The 19,173-nt window shown below is 35.3% G+C and overlaps 1 protein-coding gene across 2 annotated transcripts in view; it reads left to right on the top strand.

The window, feature by feature from the left end:
- The window catches only part of LOC134529515 (uncharacterized), a 120,640-nt gene that overhangs the window by 62,949 nt on the left and 38,518 nt on the right, over positions 1-19,173 (top strand). Inside the window, exons 4-5 of one of the 2 annotated variants that reach the window (XM_063363680.1) lie at positions 10,466-10,535; positions 15,336-15,485. In XM_063363680.1, coding sequence (XP_063219750.1) covers positions 10,466-10,535; positions 15,336-15,485 — 220 coding nt within the window. Of the gene's footprint in view, positions 1-4,093; positions 8,985-10,465; positions 10,536-15,335; positions 15,486-19,173 lie in introns of those variants that run through there. The other variant, XM_063363681.1, reaches the window with a different exon arrangement.

The raw sequence follows: 19,173 nt of genomic DNA, 5'->3' as shown, positions 1-19,173 counted from the left end.
CACTTTGTGTGTTTCTGTACAGGTATAAATTTTTATTTTTTATGCTTTATTGTTATAGTATATTTAAGTAATTTAATCTTTTATTTTTCCTTTAATTTTTTAGTCAATTAAAAATCTTGTGAGTGCTAATAATGACATACTAATTTGCTCCATCCATTTATTCAATTTGCAGAACTAAGATCTCGTCGTTCTTTTGTGTACAAAGGAAAGTATAGCTTCTCCTTCAGTTACTTTCTTTAGCTGCTCAAGGTTCCTAAAACATAAATGAGCCTCCCATTTATCAGTACCACTCAATAGATGTCAACTAAGAGTTTCAGCTTAACTAAGAATGGGAATGGGGGAAGAAGATAGGTTTTAATTAGGTCTCTTCTAAAAATTGCTTGAAAGTTCCTTGCATTTAAAACATATGCATCACTGAAATAAAAACTTGATTCAGATTTGAACAATTCACTAAATACATGAGGCCAACATTTAACAGGAATTTTCATTTAGCAAAACCTTGATGAATCACCATAAAACCAAATTGTTTGTGTGTTTTGTAGAGTCACTGACAACGGCAATTACCTAAATGTAATATTTACTTTGCTGTTCTGAAAGGCAACTAAAGTTTTTTTTTTTCCTTCAAAGTTGCATTAGCTTGCTCCTTATGTGTGGTTGTCTACACTGGTAAATACTGCATGGCATTCTTTTTTGGACAACATTCTAGTGCATGCACTTTCTGAAAGCAGCATGACCTGCCTTGCTTACTCCATAGATGGGCTGATATCTTCTCTATTATCATGGTAGGAAATATAATTTTAGCAGAGAGATTGTATTTTTTTGTAATATGTGACAAATTAAACATGCTTCAGCAGACGGCCAGCCAGAATGATAGATAGTGTTTGCACGGAAGTTAATAATGGTGGATGTTGTGTGTGTCTACTGAAGAGAGAGTACAGTAATATGGCATGTACTGTACATTTGCAGAAAAGAGGGGTATAAATGGCTGAGGATTCTATACTGTGGAGTGGATGCAGGGAGAACATTAAAATGGCTGGACCAATTGTCCGACCTAAATCGTATTGATTTCTACTTATGGGATAATGTATTTCACTCAGGTTGCTCCAAGTTTATATCCTTGAGCAGTGCACTGTGAATTTATTTGAACACATTCGTGCCAACCCCAAGGTTTTAATTAGGGTAAGATTATCCTTTGAAGGATGTCTCGGCTTTTTTGATGTAAATAGTGCATATTTTGAACATTTTCTGTAGGAGGATGCACATTTTAGGCAGTGAACTTTATCCAACTCCTAGAATGTACACTTTGTCTGCCATAGAAAGGCCACCAATCTGTGGAAGGAAATTACTCAGGATGGAAGCCAAATCAGCCATATTTCAATTGATATTTTTTTGGTCATATGTTACGTACAATATAACCTGTGGAATCCATGTTTCATGAAGTGTGTATAAATTAGACTTTCTATACAAACAAACATGGTAGGCCTATTTTATCTAGAGTAAGTTGATGATTATTTGGCTCAGGTATTCATTACAATATACCATTAATTTAATGCATATAATATTTTATAATATTGAGACAGAAAATCTGACACTACAGAATAACAAACATTTCGGCCCATTTGTGAAAATTTTTTATCTACACTATGGTCACCCTTGTATTTAATTATGTTTACGCTGTGTTTACAGCTCACATAGTATCCTACTTTTCTCCATGGAGTTACATAACTCTGGAACTGCCTAAATTTTTTGTGGAAGCAGATTCAGTTGAATAACAAGTCTGCAAAATTGGCAGCTGTTCCAAACAAATGTGTGAACAAGTTCAGGTTTTGTATTGAAAATAAATTGACTTGACATAAACATATTGTTTAAGCTCAAAAATGTAATAAGTGGTTGTGAAACATGTAGCAAAAAACTTGGTTGCACTTTTATATTTGTGGGAGCACCAACAAAAAAAAATATCTTTGTTTCATGTTATTTGGTGTCTGAAAAATTTTCTGTTATGTGGATAAAATTCTCATGTGATGTGTAAAATGTGTGGATAAGAATACTTTTTTAAAAATTTGTAAGTGTATAAGGGATAAAAAGCACCAAATATAAACTTTGAACATAAAAATGTGTTAATGCTTGTATTTGCTTGTACAGTACACTCCCTATTTAACGCGGTTGTCGGGGGACATAACTTTTACCCGCGTTGTTGCATAACCGCGATGTTTCGATGTGATTAAGGTCAAAAGGCATAAAACACCGCCTGTGTTCTAATAGGTCGGCAAGCATGCACAGTATAGACGGCCCGCCGTTGTGCGGACTTTGCATCCGCAGTTTTCACTAAACGCGGGTGAAAAAATAAAAATAATAAATTTTAAAGATAAATATTAAATGTTGAATTGTTTTTATTTTTCCGCGTGCCGCGCACAGTTTGTCGCACGGCCTACGAGCGCGCCACACGCCGCCATACACACGTGCGGCGCACAAGCTGCTGCCAGTCTCGTGGTGTCAGCCACAGTATCTGCTTCGTCAGTGTCCGTAACAAAGTAAGTGCAGTGTGTGCGGTTACACACGATTCTGTGGTCGAAGTCTTCTAAAAGAAAGGCCGTAGTGATAATTCAAACCGAATATGAATCGCAAAGTACCAAGTTTGATTGACAAAATAAAAATTCTATATTTACTTACAGATAGCTTGTCTTTTGCAGAAGTAGGCTGCAGATACAGGAAAAAACTATTCTAGCATTCGTACAATAAAAAATAAAGAATCGTCTATCGTGTCAAGTGGTTAAACTTTATTATCCATGCTTACAGTAAATTATAAATGGTCACGTGTGGGAAACAAAAATTGCGCCAATTTAATTTTAGCGCAATCAGTGACGCCGTATCAAAAACCGTGTTAAACTATGTCTTTACTTATTTCACCAAACACTGTGTCGAGTTGCTGAGTGTGTGTTGCTCGGATTGGCAAGTGTTATATTCCCCAGCCTCTGTTTAAAGGTCGGGAGACCGCTACACATAAACATTTCCGGGACTTGTTTACTACCTCACGGCAAAAGTGGTACAGTATGGTTCACGTAAATATTGGACCACTGGGAATTCCTGGGCAAAGATTAAAAATACGCTAGCTGATTTACTTTACCATTTAATGTTAAAACATTATACCAAAGTAAAAAGATGAACGTGTATAATACAATGAATTACCCAATAATATTACGTCTGTAGGTTTAAGTTGTAACAAAACATTTATATACAGATGTCCAGTAAAGTACCAATTAAGATTCTGGAGTGGAATTTTAAACACCGGACTACCTGATTTTGCCTTGTACGCAGGGACGCTGCTCAGTCAAGTGACTCATGCTCTGCCTGTGTGCTGCGTGAACACATTCCCTCCCCCACTCCACCTCGTGTTTCTGCCCGCTCTAATCTCTACCTCTCTCCATATTCTCGGCTCGCCTCTCCCTACCCAGGGCTTGCCGACAACCAAGCCTATCCAACATCAATCCCCAGCCGAGTCACGCTGGATAATTTCGCTGGACGGTGGGCTTTATCAGGTCCCCTGCTTCATTTGTGAGATAAAGCGACGTTAAGAACTAGTCTTTCAGAAAATATCACTGGGCTGGATTGGACCATAATTTGAAAACCCTACAAGATAGAGGAATAATGTACGGAGATATCTTGTTTAGAATTTCACTGCGGACATTTTCTACGCCTAGGCTTTTTTCTGCCCGATGCTTAGTTTGTTAGTTACAACGCAAAATTATCCTAATCGGCTATCAACCATGTATTCCATTATTATTCATTTCTGACTGGAGGACATGGTTTGACCCGCGATATACCCGATTCCGCGATCAATCGGGGCGCGATATACCGGGAGTTTACTGTATATACTTTTTTGTCCATTTGAGCATCAATAAATTTTTAGGTCTCTAAGTAACATAAATTTTACTAATATAAAAATTAATTTAAGTTTATTGTGCAACATGAAATGAAAATGTGTGTTTGGAAGTCTTAAATATTTGTATGTATTCCTACGTTTATTTTTATTTTTTGTTGTATAAGTCACAACAACATATTGTGAATAAAATATTGTTTCCGTTTAATGTTGCAGTGAACTTTATGTGTATGTTAACAAGTGTGGAGGAGGATTGGCTGAGGAGATGCGTTGGAAGTACATTTATTAGTAAGTTGATAGTGAAAACCTGCAACTATGAGGTAAAGAATTTCATTTCATGTTAATTATTTTCAGAAATTACTAATGAACTGTTGTATTTGAAACAAAGAGCTTCTAGTGGTGTGATGTAAACTTATCAGTAAAGGTTACAGATTATTTTGTTGCTGTATAATTGTAAATGTAAGCAGTCATCAGAATAATAATTTATTTATATTAATATGTAGAACCTGTGACAGCGAGTTTTAACTATTGGAAAAATCTCTGGTATTATGGTGTTTTCTGGTAATAAATGTAATGAAACTGTTTATGAATGTGAAAGTGTGTAACTCCTTATGCATTAAATATTTTAATCAGTTTTGACAACCAAACAGAATGGGTTGATTAGTGAAGGATCAACAAGTTTTTACTTTACTGTAATGATACAACGATACGAAATGACTGTATTTTCAATAACATGTTCATTTACATACATCAGATGTAAAGACAAGGATTTACAGTATTTACTTGCATTATTGTGGCAGCAATTTTACCAAATTTTATGGAAAAAAAGTGAGGTGCGACCATTATGGGAGGAAATATTTAAAAAAAATTGTTAAGTAAAATTTTTTAGTAAATCGCTTGAAAATGCTAAATTAAAGAAGTTAATATCTAGGTACATGGTACCTATACGTAATATTTATTTACAATACGCGCAAAATAAACAAAACTACTTTTGGTTACAAGAAATTTGGCAAAATAAAAATATAGTATAAACACAAAATTGCGAAAAAATCAATAAACAAAATACATTTCTAAAACACATTCAATCTGAACACTCACCAAGTTTATCTATTCATTGTCTGAACCAGATTCTGAGGCATCAGATTCATTTGCCGGGACGTCAACGTCATCTTCGTCGCCGCTGTCGTCACTGTTCTGACGCTAGATCGTGTCGTCCTCCGTACCGTCTAGCGCGCACGAGATGCCAGTCTTCTTAACACTCTTCACGATTATCTCATGAGTAATGAGACCCCAACTTCGCATTATCCACTCGCAAACCAAGAGCAATGATGGTCTCTTCAGCTTATTCCCTTTCGTCAGTTATTGCGTCCCACTGGCCATCCACTCCCCATACAGGCGACGGAGATGTCCCTTGAATGGCTTGTTCACGGAGACATCTAGGGGTTGCTGAGCGCGGAAGCTGTCCCACACCAACAAGGCCTTTTGTTTCAGGAGACACCCTGGCCGTCGCTCCCACACAGTCTTTACCCAGTCCTTAACGAGCTCAGCGTCCATCCAACCCTTTTCTTGAGCACGGACATGTACGCCTGGAGGAAACTTCATTCCCTTAGGCAACGTCTTCCGCTTGAAAATTACGTAAGGCGGCAACTTCTGCCTATCGGCCGTCACTGCAAGCATTACTGTGCAACGCATCCTCTCATTCCCAGTAGTGCATATTATTATGCTTGACTACCCCTTCTCATTGACCTTGGTGTTCTGCGGCATGTCAAAATAGACCGGCGTCTGATCTGCATTAGCTATCTGCGAGAGGAGGTAGTCATTTGTTTGTCGCATCCGCAGAACGAAACGCTGGAACTTGAACACTTTGTTGTCAAAGTCCTTCGGCAACTTCTGGCAAAGGGATGTCCTCTGCCGGAGTGAAAAATTTTAAGGTCACATAAATCTCATCGCCCACCCACGACTGGCCCATAACTGGGCGTGCGGTATGCCCCGCGCACGTGCTTCGTCTCTACCCTTGCACATGATCATTTCTAGAGAAACACTGCACGCGTTGTTCCTTAACTCACGAATGTACTCAGTCACTTGCGCATCCACTTCAGGAAACTTCCCACGCTTAGGCCCTCGGAAAGCTCACATAGATGAACTTGTGTTATTCAAGTTGTCTTTTTGTTTTCGTCAGTCACGAACAAGTTTTTCACTTACTGAAAATTCTCTTTCCGCGGCCCGATTTCCGTGCTCTTCTGCAAATGCGATTACGTGCAACTTGAAAGCAGCAGTATACGAATTGTATTTACCCATATTCTCACAAAATGAACTTTCTCAAACTCTGCAATTACCGGTACTTTCCACTCCAACGCAAACGAGATAAAACAATGGCATCACAGCATCTTATCTTCCACACACATTTCTTCCTCCCACACGGCCAATTAGGACACGCCGCTCAAGGTTGGACCAATGATAAGCGCTACACGCCACGTGAAAGCTAGCTGTTCCATTGTGTTTACGGCTGTTCCGATCGCGCCACACGCCACATGAAAGTAGGCTGTTCCATTGTGTTTACGGCTGTTCCATTCGCGCCTCAGTCGCCATCAATAAATTAGGGTGCGACGATTATGGGGAGAATCTTAAATAACAAATTCATTACCTGAAACAATGGGTGCGACGATTATTCGATTAAATACGGTATATTTACAAGTAAATTATATAAGCAGTTAAATATAATATAAATTAGTGTACACAACTATTATGCATTTGAGTTATGACACATGCACAATTTATAGTTATAATCTATTATCGTATTCAAATATATACATCACCATACTTTGTAGTTTTTAATAGTAAAAAATTTGCATATTTGCATACACAAATGTAATTTACTTTCTGTTGCAGTGACAAAATATAAAATGTAATTTTATATTTTGAAAAGGCCTTAGTCAAAAATTTTACAATATATTCTCACTAATCTCACTAATTTTGACCAGTGAAGTGCCAATTACTAAAATTGTTTGATTATTTAAAGTTAAAAAAGGGCGTTTAAATTATAAACTTCTGTATACTGTACTTTTTTTAAATAACTACAAAAAATCAACTGATGTACAAGTGTGATTGTATAATATTTATACATTTCAAAACTTAAATGAAGTATTATGATAGTGGTGTAATTGTCCATAAAAAATCAGTTCAGTTATATTTAATAAAGAGGAATTATTTCTTTGGAGTCAAAAAACAATCAGTTATATTTTGTGTTTTTGGCCTTAAATGCTTAAAATCCTTTGTTACTTTTCTCTGGAATCTGTTTGTAAAGCAAGAATATCGTAAGCAGCTGCACAATTTTCCTGAGCCTATTTAATGGAGGTAGGGATGGCATCATTGCACTGCTGTCACTTACCTATTTGAACAGCTACATTTTGTCTTCCTCTTATTTTTCTTTTCTTTGCATGCTATTGATGATGTTGTCATCATTGAATAGCCAGCTATCATCTAGGGTCGTATCTCCTGGCTTGTCAAAAACATAATTGTTTGCAAGTGGGAAAAATAGGAGATGTTGCTGTGAGCCAGTGAGTTTTATCGACAACTCACGTTCCCTTACCCTGTCATTCCACTGATACTCCATTTTCATCTCATCCCACCTTATTGTCTCTCATGACTCTTGTCAACATTAGGATGTTAAGCTCTGGTTGATTAATTAATATATTAATTAAATTCAGTAATTTTTGAAGGCAAGAACAATACATGGACAAACCATAATTAGATATGTAATTATTTTCGTCAATTTACCTTGTGTCACTTTAGATCTCCCAACTAACTCAACATTTGGTCTAGAGTGCATATTCATGACCACTTGCAGAAATAAGTTGGGCACTAAAAAATACGTAAGTTCCAAAATAAATGTTACTGTCAATGTTTGGTTACTGAAATAACATCTCTTGGACACAAACTGATATTAACATATTTTTTTGATACTTGAAGAAAATTCACAATCATCATGGCCACCATCATGTGACCACGAGAAAAAATACATTTAGAGTATACAAATTGGTCTCCTAAAACATCTTCAATGATTCCAGAAAACCAATTTTACTGTTCATAGTACAGAAAAAAAAATAATTAATACAGTTCGCACATAAATCCCGTGGTTGTTTGCAACTTACAGTACAAGCCGATGCACTCTGTCCTCAGAATAATGGCGAAGTTACTCACTCATTGCTGTGGGCTAACACCGATGACTGTGGTCACTGAATTCTACATATAGTTCCAAAAAAATGGAAAATGGTTGATCATACATGGTAGTGCCCGGATCACAGCCCCAAAATTTTCTATTTGACTCACATTAAAATGTTATTTTTGAGCCACCTTCTGGTACAAGACCTACTTGGTAGCTCGTACAGACGCTGACTGAACTCTGTGTGTCCATGGTCGTCCTTCTTGCTGAGCAAGGACAAATGGTGCTCATGTGACAAAACTCTGTGACCAATCATAGAAATGCACAGAAAAATATCAGCTAATACTAGTGCATGGCAACGGTACTTTGACTAAGATACAGATTCTTTCTCATTGTTACAGAACTCTCTCTCTTTTAATTCTTACGCAACTGCCCAACTGACAAATTATTGCATCAGTTCGTCCAAACAAAGAACCCTGGCAAAAAAATACAAAAGAGTATTACATTAACGCATACTTACAAATTTAGAAGAAACAAGCAACACTTAAAAAATAGGTAAAAATAACTTCCAGTTGCTTATTCACCATAAAGCAAGCAAATCTTCAGGAACAATTAAAAAGTATGAAAAGATGTAAATTATTACTATAAAACATGACAAACACACAAATACTTCTCAAGAGAATAAATAGCTGGTATTTAAATCATATAAAAAACCTAACCATAGTGCTGAACATGATGGGACAACACAAAAATCGTTAAATAAACCATTTAACAAGTGGGGAGTCTGGGTTGCTACAACCTTTGACAGCTATCCAAAATTAGCTTTTTTTTTTTTTTTGCGAAAAACTATGATTCAAAATTTTTTCACTGACTGTTCAAATGTGAAATGAAACTATTGTTTAAAAACTGATTTTGTCAGCCACACTCTGTTTTAGTTTTTTTGTACGTGAGGAAGATTAACATTTTTAAATGCCCATTTATTATTTGCTATATTATTCATGGAAGTTATAAAACATTTGTGTTCAATTAAGGTACTTCTTTGATTCTGTCCTTAGCTATTTTTCGTCCTTGGGCATTAATGTTTGTTTTTTAAAAGTCACCTAAACAGTCTCCTTTCATTTGCATCATATGGTTGGTCTGGATGTAGACTAGTTACTTCAATAATTTTTCAAACTTTTATATAATGCAGTATTTGTGAACTTGAGTTTATGTTTAGTGTTTATAATTGTATTATGATTGCATGATCACATTTTGAATTTACAGATACTCAAACAAACCACACTAATGAGACACACACAATCACGAATATTCACAACTGAGGTTAAAATTGGCAAGTGCTCAAACTGTATTAAATGTTAACAGCCAACTAAAGAGCTAACAAAAGCTTTGTGCTCAGAGACATCCAGTAAGTTTTGTCCCCATTCCCCTCCACAGTTACATGGAGCTATGACTGATTACAGGATGGACCAGAGTACAGCACTGGTGGATCATAGAGAGTATATTTGTTTGTTCTGTCATGCGCCCACAAGTAACAGTTTGCTTGTAACATAGTTTGCAAATAATAATGATAAATTGTTTATTGGCACAGGATGGAAATCACCCTCATCTTTATTGCATTTTTGTCCTTGCTCTTTCTGCTTTTATTTCCCTCTATACCACTTCATCTTTACTGCTTATCTTCTTATCTCCATCTCTTACTCTCTTCTATTCACTTCCCATATTTCTTCACCTTTATTTGTTTCCTATGCCAATGTTCCATTACTTAATCTTCATTACTTTTGTTATAAATATTGGTACTGAATGTGGGTGAATGGTGAGATCATTTTCTTCCACCAAGAATATCCGGGTTCAATTCCTGTGTGGGTCAAGCCTGGAATTTTTGACCATATTGTAATATATTTATTAGTTTAGCTGTTCATGTTATCGCACAAATATACTCCTAGTTCTACAACATTATAGGGTCAGTGGTCAAATCACTCGCCTCTCAATACCCAGCATACCAAGCCCTGATTTTTCACAAATGAGAATAGGTTTTTTTTCTGGGTATTCCTGTTAACTTTAATGAATTTCATTGCTGCTCCATCTCATTGTTTCTAATGACCTTGATGCCAATGAGACACTGAACTTTAATTATCACACACAATTATATCAGTGTGGGTTGGCCTTTAAGAATTGTGTTGGTCAGATGAATAATAATTTAACTTTAAAGCAGTGGAGTCTTAGTCGAAAATATCTGCTGTAAGAGCCCTTCTTAATTGTTTTATTCTACAAGAACACATCAATAGATCTGAACACATTTGCGGGATCATTCAATGTTGTGATGCCCAAGTGGGGCAGTGTTTCAAGCATTGCCTGTAAAATGCTAGTATTTGATGAGAAGTAATTTGATGATGATGTTTGTGAATTATGTTTATTGAATTTTGCAGATTGGCATTAATCCGGGGTTGTTTGCTGCATACAAGGGTCATCATTATGCAGGACCTGGCAACCACTTTTGTAAGAAACTTATGGATATTTTTTGCTGTTTTATGTGCATGCCTTTTTTATGCTTTTATTCAATTTGTAGTTCATTGTAGTTATATATTTCTTTGTGATACTTAATAGGTATTTATAGTTTCAAAAATATAGCATGTTCACATCATTATATTATGTTTCATGTTCTCTACAGTAAGCTTTCAAAAATTCTGATAACACTTTCAGTGTGCCTAATTATTGCAAAAGTAATGAGAATGTGCAAGTATTATGAAGTCTGGTGTGTCACTGAAGCATTAAGAAAATTTTCCCAATGCTAAATATACATTGTAAAAATTTATTATGGCTCTTCCATTATCATTTTAGATAGATTTAGTAGGAGTCTGCGAGTACACCAATCCCTTACTTAGCATGACTAATGCATTCCTAAAAAGTTCATGTTATTCGAAAGCACTTATTCTGAAGCATTGGTATCCATACTTATAAAGCTAATTTATTTAATGTTCAAAAATGTGCAGGGAAATATTCTTTACATAATATAAATGTTTAAAGTTACACTTGACTATGAATATGTCACATCTTTTATCTTTCTAAGCCTACCACCGGTTACAATATATGACAAATATGACACGGTGTAACAGGAGATAGGTGGTTATGTACTTATCAGTCAGCTGGTTAGCTTGCCTGCCCGTGCAACCTTCAACACATGCACGTGTGTCTGCCTGCTGTCGTAAGCAGCTGGGCCCTGTAGTACATAGTTGTTATTACAAAACTGGAGAAAATAAAACCACTTTTATGAAACTAGAAACCAGTTTTATCTAACTTTAGAACACAATGGACAGTGTAAACATTTAACTTTTAACTCTTATATAAGTTGCTAAAAAATCAGTAACAGATGAGCAGATTTTGATTTCCCCCGTAGCACAAACATAACATGAAAGTACATATGTACCAAAAAGAACATAAAAAATTGCTTGTTTTTTCCTTGAGTTACGACGCAGCTAGAACCCAGAAGCCAAGCAAAAGCGTGCTATCTTTACTAACAAACCTCTGTGGGGAGGATACTGTCATATTAACTAGAAAATTTGACCAACTTCTTAGTTATTAGTTCTCTGGTCTTCATGAAAAAATGCAGAGATTACAAGGTGCTTCTCAAGTTCACACCATTCCACCAGAACTTCCAGACTCCAGCAGCTCAGAAAATTTACCATTGAGCCAGCTCCTCTATTCTGCGATAAAGAATATTTCAGACCAGAAGAGACTTGCACTTTAATGCGAATGAGCTTTTCGACCTGCACCTGAAACTTGCCAGCAAACTATCACCTACAATTTGGGATACTCTGGACAGAATCACAGCACAAAAAGCCTTCAAAACCCTGTGCCATTCAACAGATCAACACAGCAAAAAATTCTCGGAGCTTCACAAAAATAAAAGGCCACCTGCTTTGGAGATAAACTGAGTTGTCAACCTCTCAAACAAACAACTGGATGAAGCTTGTGTTTCTCTTCTAGCTAAAAGCATATCACAGTTGCACCGAAGAAATTCCCACAGAAGATATTGTCTGTGGAGTAGAAGATGCCATTAGTCGCCTGTCTCCAACCACAGCAGACGAAATACACTCGGAGACAACAAGAGGACTTCGCAAGGCCAAGCTTCCCCCACACAACATCAGCAGGCAAGAAAGAAGGGTGCTGAAAGAACTTCGCAGTGACAGAGATGTTGTGATTTGAAGATAGACAGTGGAAATGTGACAGTGGTCATAAATACCTTTGACTATAAAACCAAAATCTACAATCTTCTCACCGAACCTACAAATACAAGAAAAATCCACTTAAACAAATAGAATCAGCCACAAAGAAATTGGTTGCTGAGTCAGCCTTAGAGGAAGACACTAAAAACATCTAATCGTCAAAGATGCCAGAACCCCTACATTCTATGGGCTGCCAAAGATACATACAAAGGACATTCCTCTTTGTCCCATTGTTAGTGCAATCGGCTCTCCTACTCATGCACTAGCCAGATACTTAAATAGAATAATCCAACCTTTAATTCCTACTCTAGCCTCTCATGTCAGAAATTCTGCATATTTCATTTCGATTCTCAAGCAACTATCTCATCAACCAACAGATCTCCAGGTTGGCTTTGTTGTGGTATCGCTCTTCACCAAAGTGCCTGTCCCAGAAGCCCTTCGAATTCTCTTCACACACCTGGGAGAAGACAACCTGAGCAGAGACATAGTGAAGCCCACAGAACACTGTGTTTCTTCCACTTTCTTCTCGTTCAAGGGGCAGATCTACAAGCAACAGGAAGGCACTGCCATGGGTTCACCTCTCTCTGCCCTCTTAGCCAATATTTTCATGGCAGAATTTGAAGAGAAGGCAATAAATTCCAGTCAGGTACGTAGATGACACCTTTGTGCTATGGAGCCATGGCAAAGAGAAGCTGCAAGACTTCCTTAAACACCTGAACAGCATCCATCCGAACATACATTTCACCATGGAGGTGGACATAGAAGGAAAATTACCTTTTTTTGGATGTATTGGTCACAAGAGGAGAGGATAACCACATCGGCTACCACAGTGTTTACAGAAAAATAACACACACAGACCGGTATCTACAGGCGAGTTCACACCATCCACCACCTCAGAAGAGAAATGTTATTTCTACATTGATCAACTGAGCTAGAGCCATTTGCGAAGAAGATAATATTGAGGAAAAACTGAAACATTTAACAACTGCTCTTCAAGCAAATGGCTACTCAAAATCAGAAATTAATAAAGCCATAAAGCCACCTCAAGAGAATAAGAATGATCATCTTCCTAACAAAGCTTTCATTTCTTACTTCATATTTATTTCAGACAATGTGGCAAGAATTCTCAGGAAGCATGAAATACATGCTGTTCTCAACTGATAAACAAGATAGAGGGGTCCCTGACAGGAGAAAGGAAGACTCTGATTGGCTTACAGCTGCAGCCAATCGGGAAACACTCCCCTCTCAGGCGAGAGTATTAAAAGACAGGAGAACTTGTAATAACCTCAGTAGATAACTGCTCCCTGATGGCGACTGCAACGTCGACTGAAACGTCAGTGATATCTTCGCCTTTAACGTCACCACAAACCAGAAACCAAGCAACTCTTGAAAACATATACGTATTTGTTTCCATTTAATCACACGTACCACTAGTGGTAAAAAATAGAAGTCAACAAACATGGATGCAATTGCCATTAAAAGACGTGAATGTGATAATTGCAACGGCATGTAAATCAATAGTCACTATTAATCTACCACCGTGCAGCATAGTAGCAGCTTACTTGCTGTATGTATCTCTGGTGAAACAGATATTGTGAATATGAAAAAAAGAAGTAAATATTAGTTCCAGATTGTATAGGAAATTATCAGAAAATGTATTTGTTATATTGCTGAGATAAACTATTGTTTAACTGGCTGCCATTAACAATAGGAATGTGTTAATATCTTGGGATTAAATATGTAAATATGAGCTGATATGACTATTTCACAAATACATTAAAAAAATGTATTCATGTTTTTTGGAATGTATCAGATTTTAACTGTATTTTATGGTTCGCAAAACTTTTCTGAATCAATATTTAGAGTAGCTTTATCTGGGAGATAAGGCAAATGAAACTTGAAGTGATACATTTTTTAGGTTAGGTTAGTTGCATAAAAACTTTTTCTTTTAAAATTTATATATTTTAACAAACATTTTATGTATAATTATTCCAGCTGACTTAACCTAGCAACCATTTTCTTCAGTATTTTTTGTCTATTATCCCAGATCTACATATTTACCTTTTTTATTTCCCTACGTATTTATTACGTGAAACAAATATTTTTGTAGGGATTTCAATTATCATTCTTACTATTTGAATTTGATATGCATATTCAAAAATAATTTGCTATTACGGTTCAGTTCAAACTAAAAAACTTATATTCACACTGGTCTAATTCATATTAAATGTGGTAGACATTGCAATGAGACGTTTGTTTTCTCAGGGCAAAACATTAGAATAAAGAGGCAATAAAAAGTTTAATAGAGTTCAGTACTTTATTTGAAACACTGGAAATTATTCTCTACACTCAGGTAACAATAAGAACTTTTAATTATGCTATAAAAGTGTGTCTTTTTTTTTGTATTCACATGATACACAACAAACCAGTTAAACTTCTTGTTAGTGAAAACATATAACCCTATTAGGCATAATGAAGGTAAGTTTACCGGACAAAAAAAGTTAGTCACCCTAGTGCACACACACAGATGGATCGTTAAGCCATGGTACAGATAGCGCAGTAAACAAGTCCCATGCTTAACCGCACACACACTGCCTCTACGTGAGCATAAGGCAGTAGCGATCAGTGAGACATTGATTTTTCAAGTAGACAGTGTACGTCAACATGGGTAGATGTAACTATGAATTGGTCCAAAACTTATTTTTATTTTGCAGCTAAGTCAATTATTAGTTAATATATTTATGATCTTCAACACTGAACGCCTTTATTAACTGTTTACCTCTTTTAATTTTCAATCAGATGTTATTTAAGTGTGATAACCTAAGAATGACTTGATTTCCTAGCCAACTGCATCTTAGTTTACTACTATAAACACACGCTCTGGAGATAGGTACAGTAATGATGATGAAGCTTTTAGTTTTATAGTTGTGTGGATTTAATGGTTCATATAGTTATTTTTTCATAGTAATGAAATTTTTTTCCAAATGTTTGCTCTTTATTAAGTTGTTTGGTTTTTATTGTATCAAGTATTTATAATTATTTATTTAGTATTATTAATTACTATCTTTTTCAGGGAAATGCTTGTACTTGTCAGGCCTTACCTCAGAACCAATGACAGCTGATGATGACTATAAACTACTTCAGGTTGGCATAGGTTTCACAAACATGGTAGCAAGGGCTACTAAAGGAAGTGCTGATCTAACCAGGAAGGAAATAAAAGAAGGTAGGTAATATAAATTTCTTAAATATTTTTTGCACTTAAAACATTTGCAAGTGTTTAGAATCAAATATGCTTTTAGCCTTGCACAAAAATGGAGGCTGTAGCTTTAATATTTTAATAAATAAAGTCTACTTTATTTTATGACTATATCAATATATCTGTGCAAATGGTGAAGCAAAAAAAAATATATATATATATATATATCCTTTTACACAAATTTTTGTTTGTGTGTCTGGTACAAATAAAACACTACCAGACAACTTAAAAAAAAAAGTGTGCTTATAATTCTGTACATGCGTTAGAAGTTATATTTACTTGGCATAGTAAAAACAAAATTTAATTTTGCAGGCAAATAATGGAAATAAAATAATAAATATCTTGAATGATATAAATACAGTTGGTAAAGTGTAAATCCAATCAAATTTAAAAATTTAAATAAATATTTTATATTCAAAATTAATATGAATATGTGAGTAAAATTAATAATTTAAGTTAGTAAAATAATTGAGAATATTTAATTAATAATGAAATTAATTTATATGCTGAATAATTAATCTTATTTATTAATTTTATTTCTTTATAAAATAATATTAATAATAATCTAATAGTTTATAATGCAAATAAATTATACACATGGGAACATGATCTCACTTATATAAATTCTTTTGAAAATAAACTTGAAATGTTTATATCGTCTGTCATTTGTAAGAAGGGGCTAACCTACAAAACATAAACTTTTCAGGAGAGCAGAAAAACAAAATGAGCACACTGTAATGCATCACTGTATTTTAATTATTTATGGTTAGCCCCTGTCATATCTTAAAAACTATTAGAGATACAGTTATCCCCTTCTTACAGACCATGAAGGATGAAAGAAAACATGTATTTCTGCAGTTAACTCATTTTCAACAAAAATGTAAGATGGCCCCTTCTTACAAATGACAGACGATATACACAATTTCTATCACTAATATACACAATAAATATGTTTTTTTTTTTAAACTGTATCGACCCGTACTCAATATCAATCACTAAGTATAAGATTTAAAAGCTCATATATAATTTTTACTTGTATGTAGTATTTTTTTTTGTTTGTAGCTTTTTTTTCCTCCTCAATCCTGTGAAAATTTTGTTGCATGGTGCGTGCACATCATAAAAATTCATCATCATTTTTACATATTGTGCCTAAAGAAGTATAACTCTTTAGTTATATTACTAGTTGTTATAGGTTATAGAATATAACTTGATTATTGAGCTAAATTGTAAATCACTGTAGTTTTGCAGTGTTGCTCTCAACTAGTGAAAAATTTTGGAACTGATAAAACGGTGAAATTGTGTTCCTATCCAGGTAAGGTGATGCAAAAATTACGATCAGTATTTTAACTGTAAATATAGGAACAGTTTTCTGCAAACTACAGGGTCATAGTTTTTTTAATGTGACCTACATTGTGGGTGAGTAACAATGTATTGAAGATTTTGAATAGAATAAAATCATTATCTTTGAACTTGTTTTTAAAATACGATGTTAAAATTCCATTTAGGGTCAATTTCACCACAGAAAGGTTAAACTTTAGGTAACTAAGTTTCTCTTAAAGTTACCCCATGATTTTAAGCTTAGATTATAGTTTTTCACTTCGCCCGACATTTCTCCTCATTTAGTTACATCTATCTTAAATTGATTTATGTTCATTAGAGACATTTACAAGGTGGTGGCGATTCATTTTATCACACCCCAGATCACCCAGCTAGCAATTGGACATACATATTTTATTAACACTTGCAGAAATAACTTGGGCACTGAAAATTATATAAGTTACTGAAAAAATACTGTTACTGTCTCGTTGATTGGTTGTTGCTGAAATAATGTCTCTCAGACACAAACCGAGATTACTGCTTTTTATTGTCTTTTAACAAAAATTCACAATAGCCGCCATCTTCCAACCGTGAAAACAAATGTACATTGAAGCTACAAACAATGCGCACATAACCTCTTCACAGACTCAAAAACCAAACACGTCGACTGTTTGCAGGTACCGAAGGATGGATATTAAAATATAGTTAGCAATTAAGTCCCGTGGTTGCATACAAACTCACAGTACAGGCCAAAGGACTACATCCTTGGAACAAAGACTAAGTTCACTCGATCCTTGTGGGCTATTACCGAGGACTGTGGTCAAAAATTCTAGTTGAAAGTTCCATAAAGTGAAAAAAAGTTTGATTATAAACGGTAGCGCACAGACCACAGCAGCGAAATACTCTCTTCATAACAGTGATATATTATTGTAAGCAAACGACCGACACACGACCTCTCTGTACCTCGTTCAAACGCTGACTAAACGAATGAGACTACGCAGCCGCATCTGCCCAAAGGAAGTTGCAGGTTCATGACCTCTCTGACCAATCACAGCACAGCTCTAGCAAAACCATAGCAGTATTCAATTCCCTGCACCTCGCAAGGTTTTTACAACAGAGATTACACCAAGTAGAAATCACAAAATCTGGAGACATCATTTTTTAATCAATCTCAAAAATACGTTTAAAAATTACCAGCCAATTCTGGCACATGGCAACAGCACTCCTGAGTCCTTTCTCACAGCTACCGAACTGTCTCTCTCTCATTCTTATGCAACAGGTTGACTATTGCGTCAGCTTTCCTTCAGACTAAGACTCATGCCGAGAACAAAAAAAATTAAAGAAAATTATGTTAACACGCAATTACAAACAAAGCCAAACCAAGCAGCCCTTAAAAATTTCAGTGAAATCACATTAAAACATAAATACACAAATAGGTAAAACTAAAGCCTAGGGGCTTACTTACTATAAAGTAAGCAAATTATCAGAATTACTGTGAAAGCATGAAATAATGTAAATTACGATCATCCAATGTACAGCAAACACAGGAATACTTCTTAAAACAAAAGAAAAAGATGTTATTTAAATGACAGAACCTAACCATAGTACTGAAATACAAGAAATAATAAATTGCTAATTAGACCATTTAACAAGTGGGAAGGGCAGTAAACTGGGTTTTTACATTAGCCCTCCAACTTTTCAATTAAATGAACATAATATTTAATTGAAAAGTTACAATAAAAAGGCAACACAATAGAGAAAAATATTACATAACCAATGCCAAAACCATTATGGGAATCCAAATACACACACTATTACACTAAACAAACTTTGCACATGAAACTTTAAATTTATACTCATGGACACACATGAAAATGATCCTAAATAAAATCCTTTTTAATTTTCAAATTTTTAAATGCTGAGTTCCAAACAAAAAAATTGAACATCAACTCTTATTTCCAAATTCAACGCCAAGCAAATGATTACATCAACTTCTTTCAAAGGTGTCAGCCCTCAACATCATCTTCATTTCAATAATGCATAATAAAATTCATTTCAACACTTGCCTCATTACAAGCTTCAAACTGAACCTTCCTGCTCTACAAAGAACACCATTAAAACTTATTTTATAAATTCAGCATCAACTATAACTGCAATTCACCAGCTTCATCAACTGCAATGACTTCAACATTGACTTAGAGAACTTCAATTTCATAAACAATTGCAACTACTTCAAAATCATGAGGGGGGAACGGCCAAGGAAAAGGGATCCAAACACCCCCACAAAAAAAAAACCTCACTACCAGAAACGTTCATTAAGATTAACATCCTTGTCTCC

This window comes from Bacillus rossius, chromosome 2, assembly GCF_032445375.1.
Source record: "Bacillus rossius redtenbacheri isolate Brsri chromosome 2, Brsri_v3, whole genome shotgun sequence".
Classification (NCBI taxonomy): domain Eukaryota; kingdom Metazoa; phylum Arthropoda; class Insecta; order Phasmatodea; family Bacillidae; genus Bacillus; species Bacillus rossius.
The sequence above is the reverse complement of the archived record's forward strand: the minus strand, read 5'-3'. Positions and strand labels throughout refer to the sequence as shown.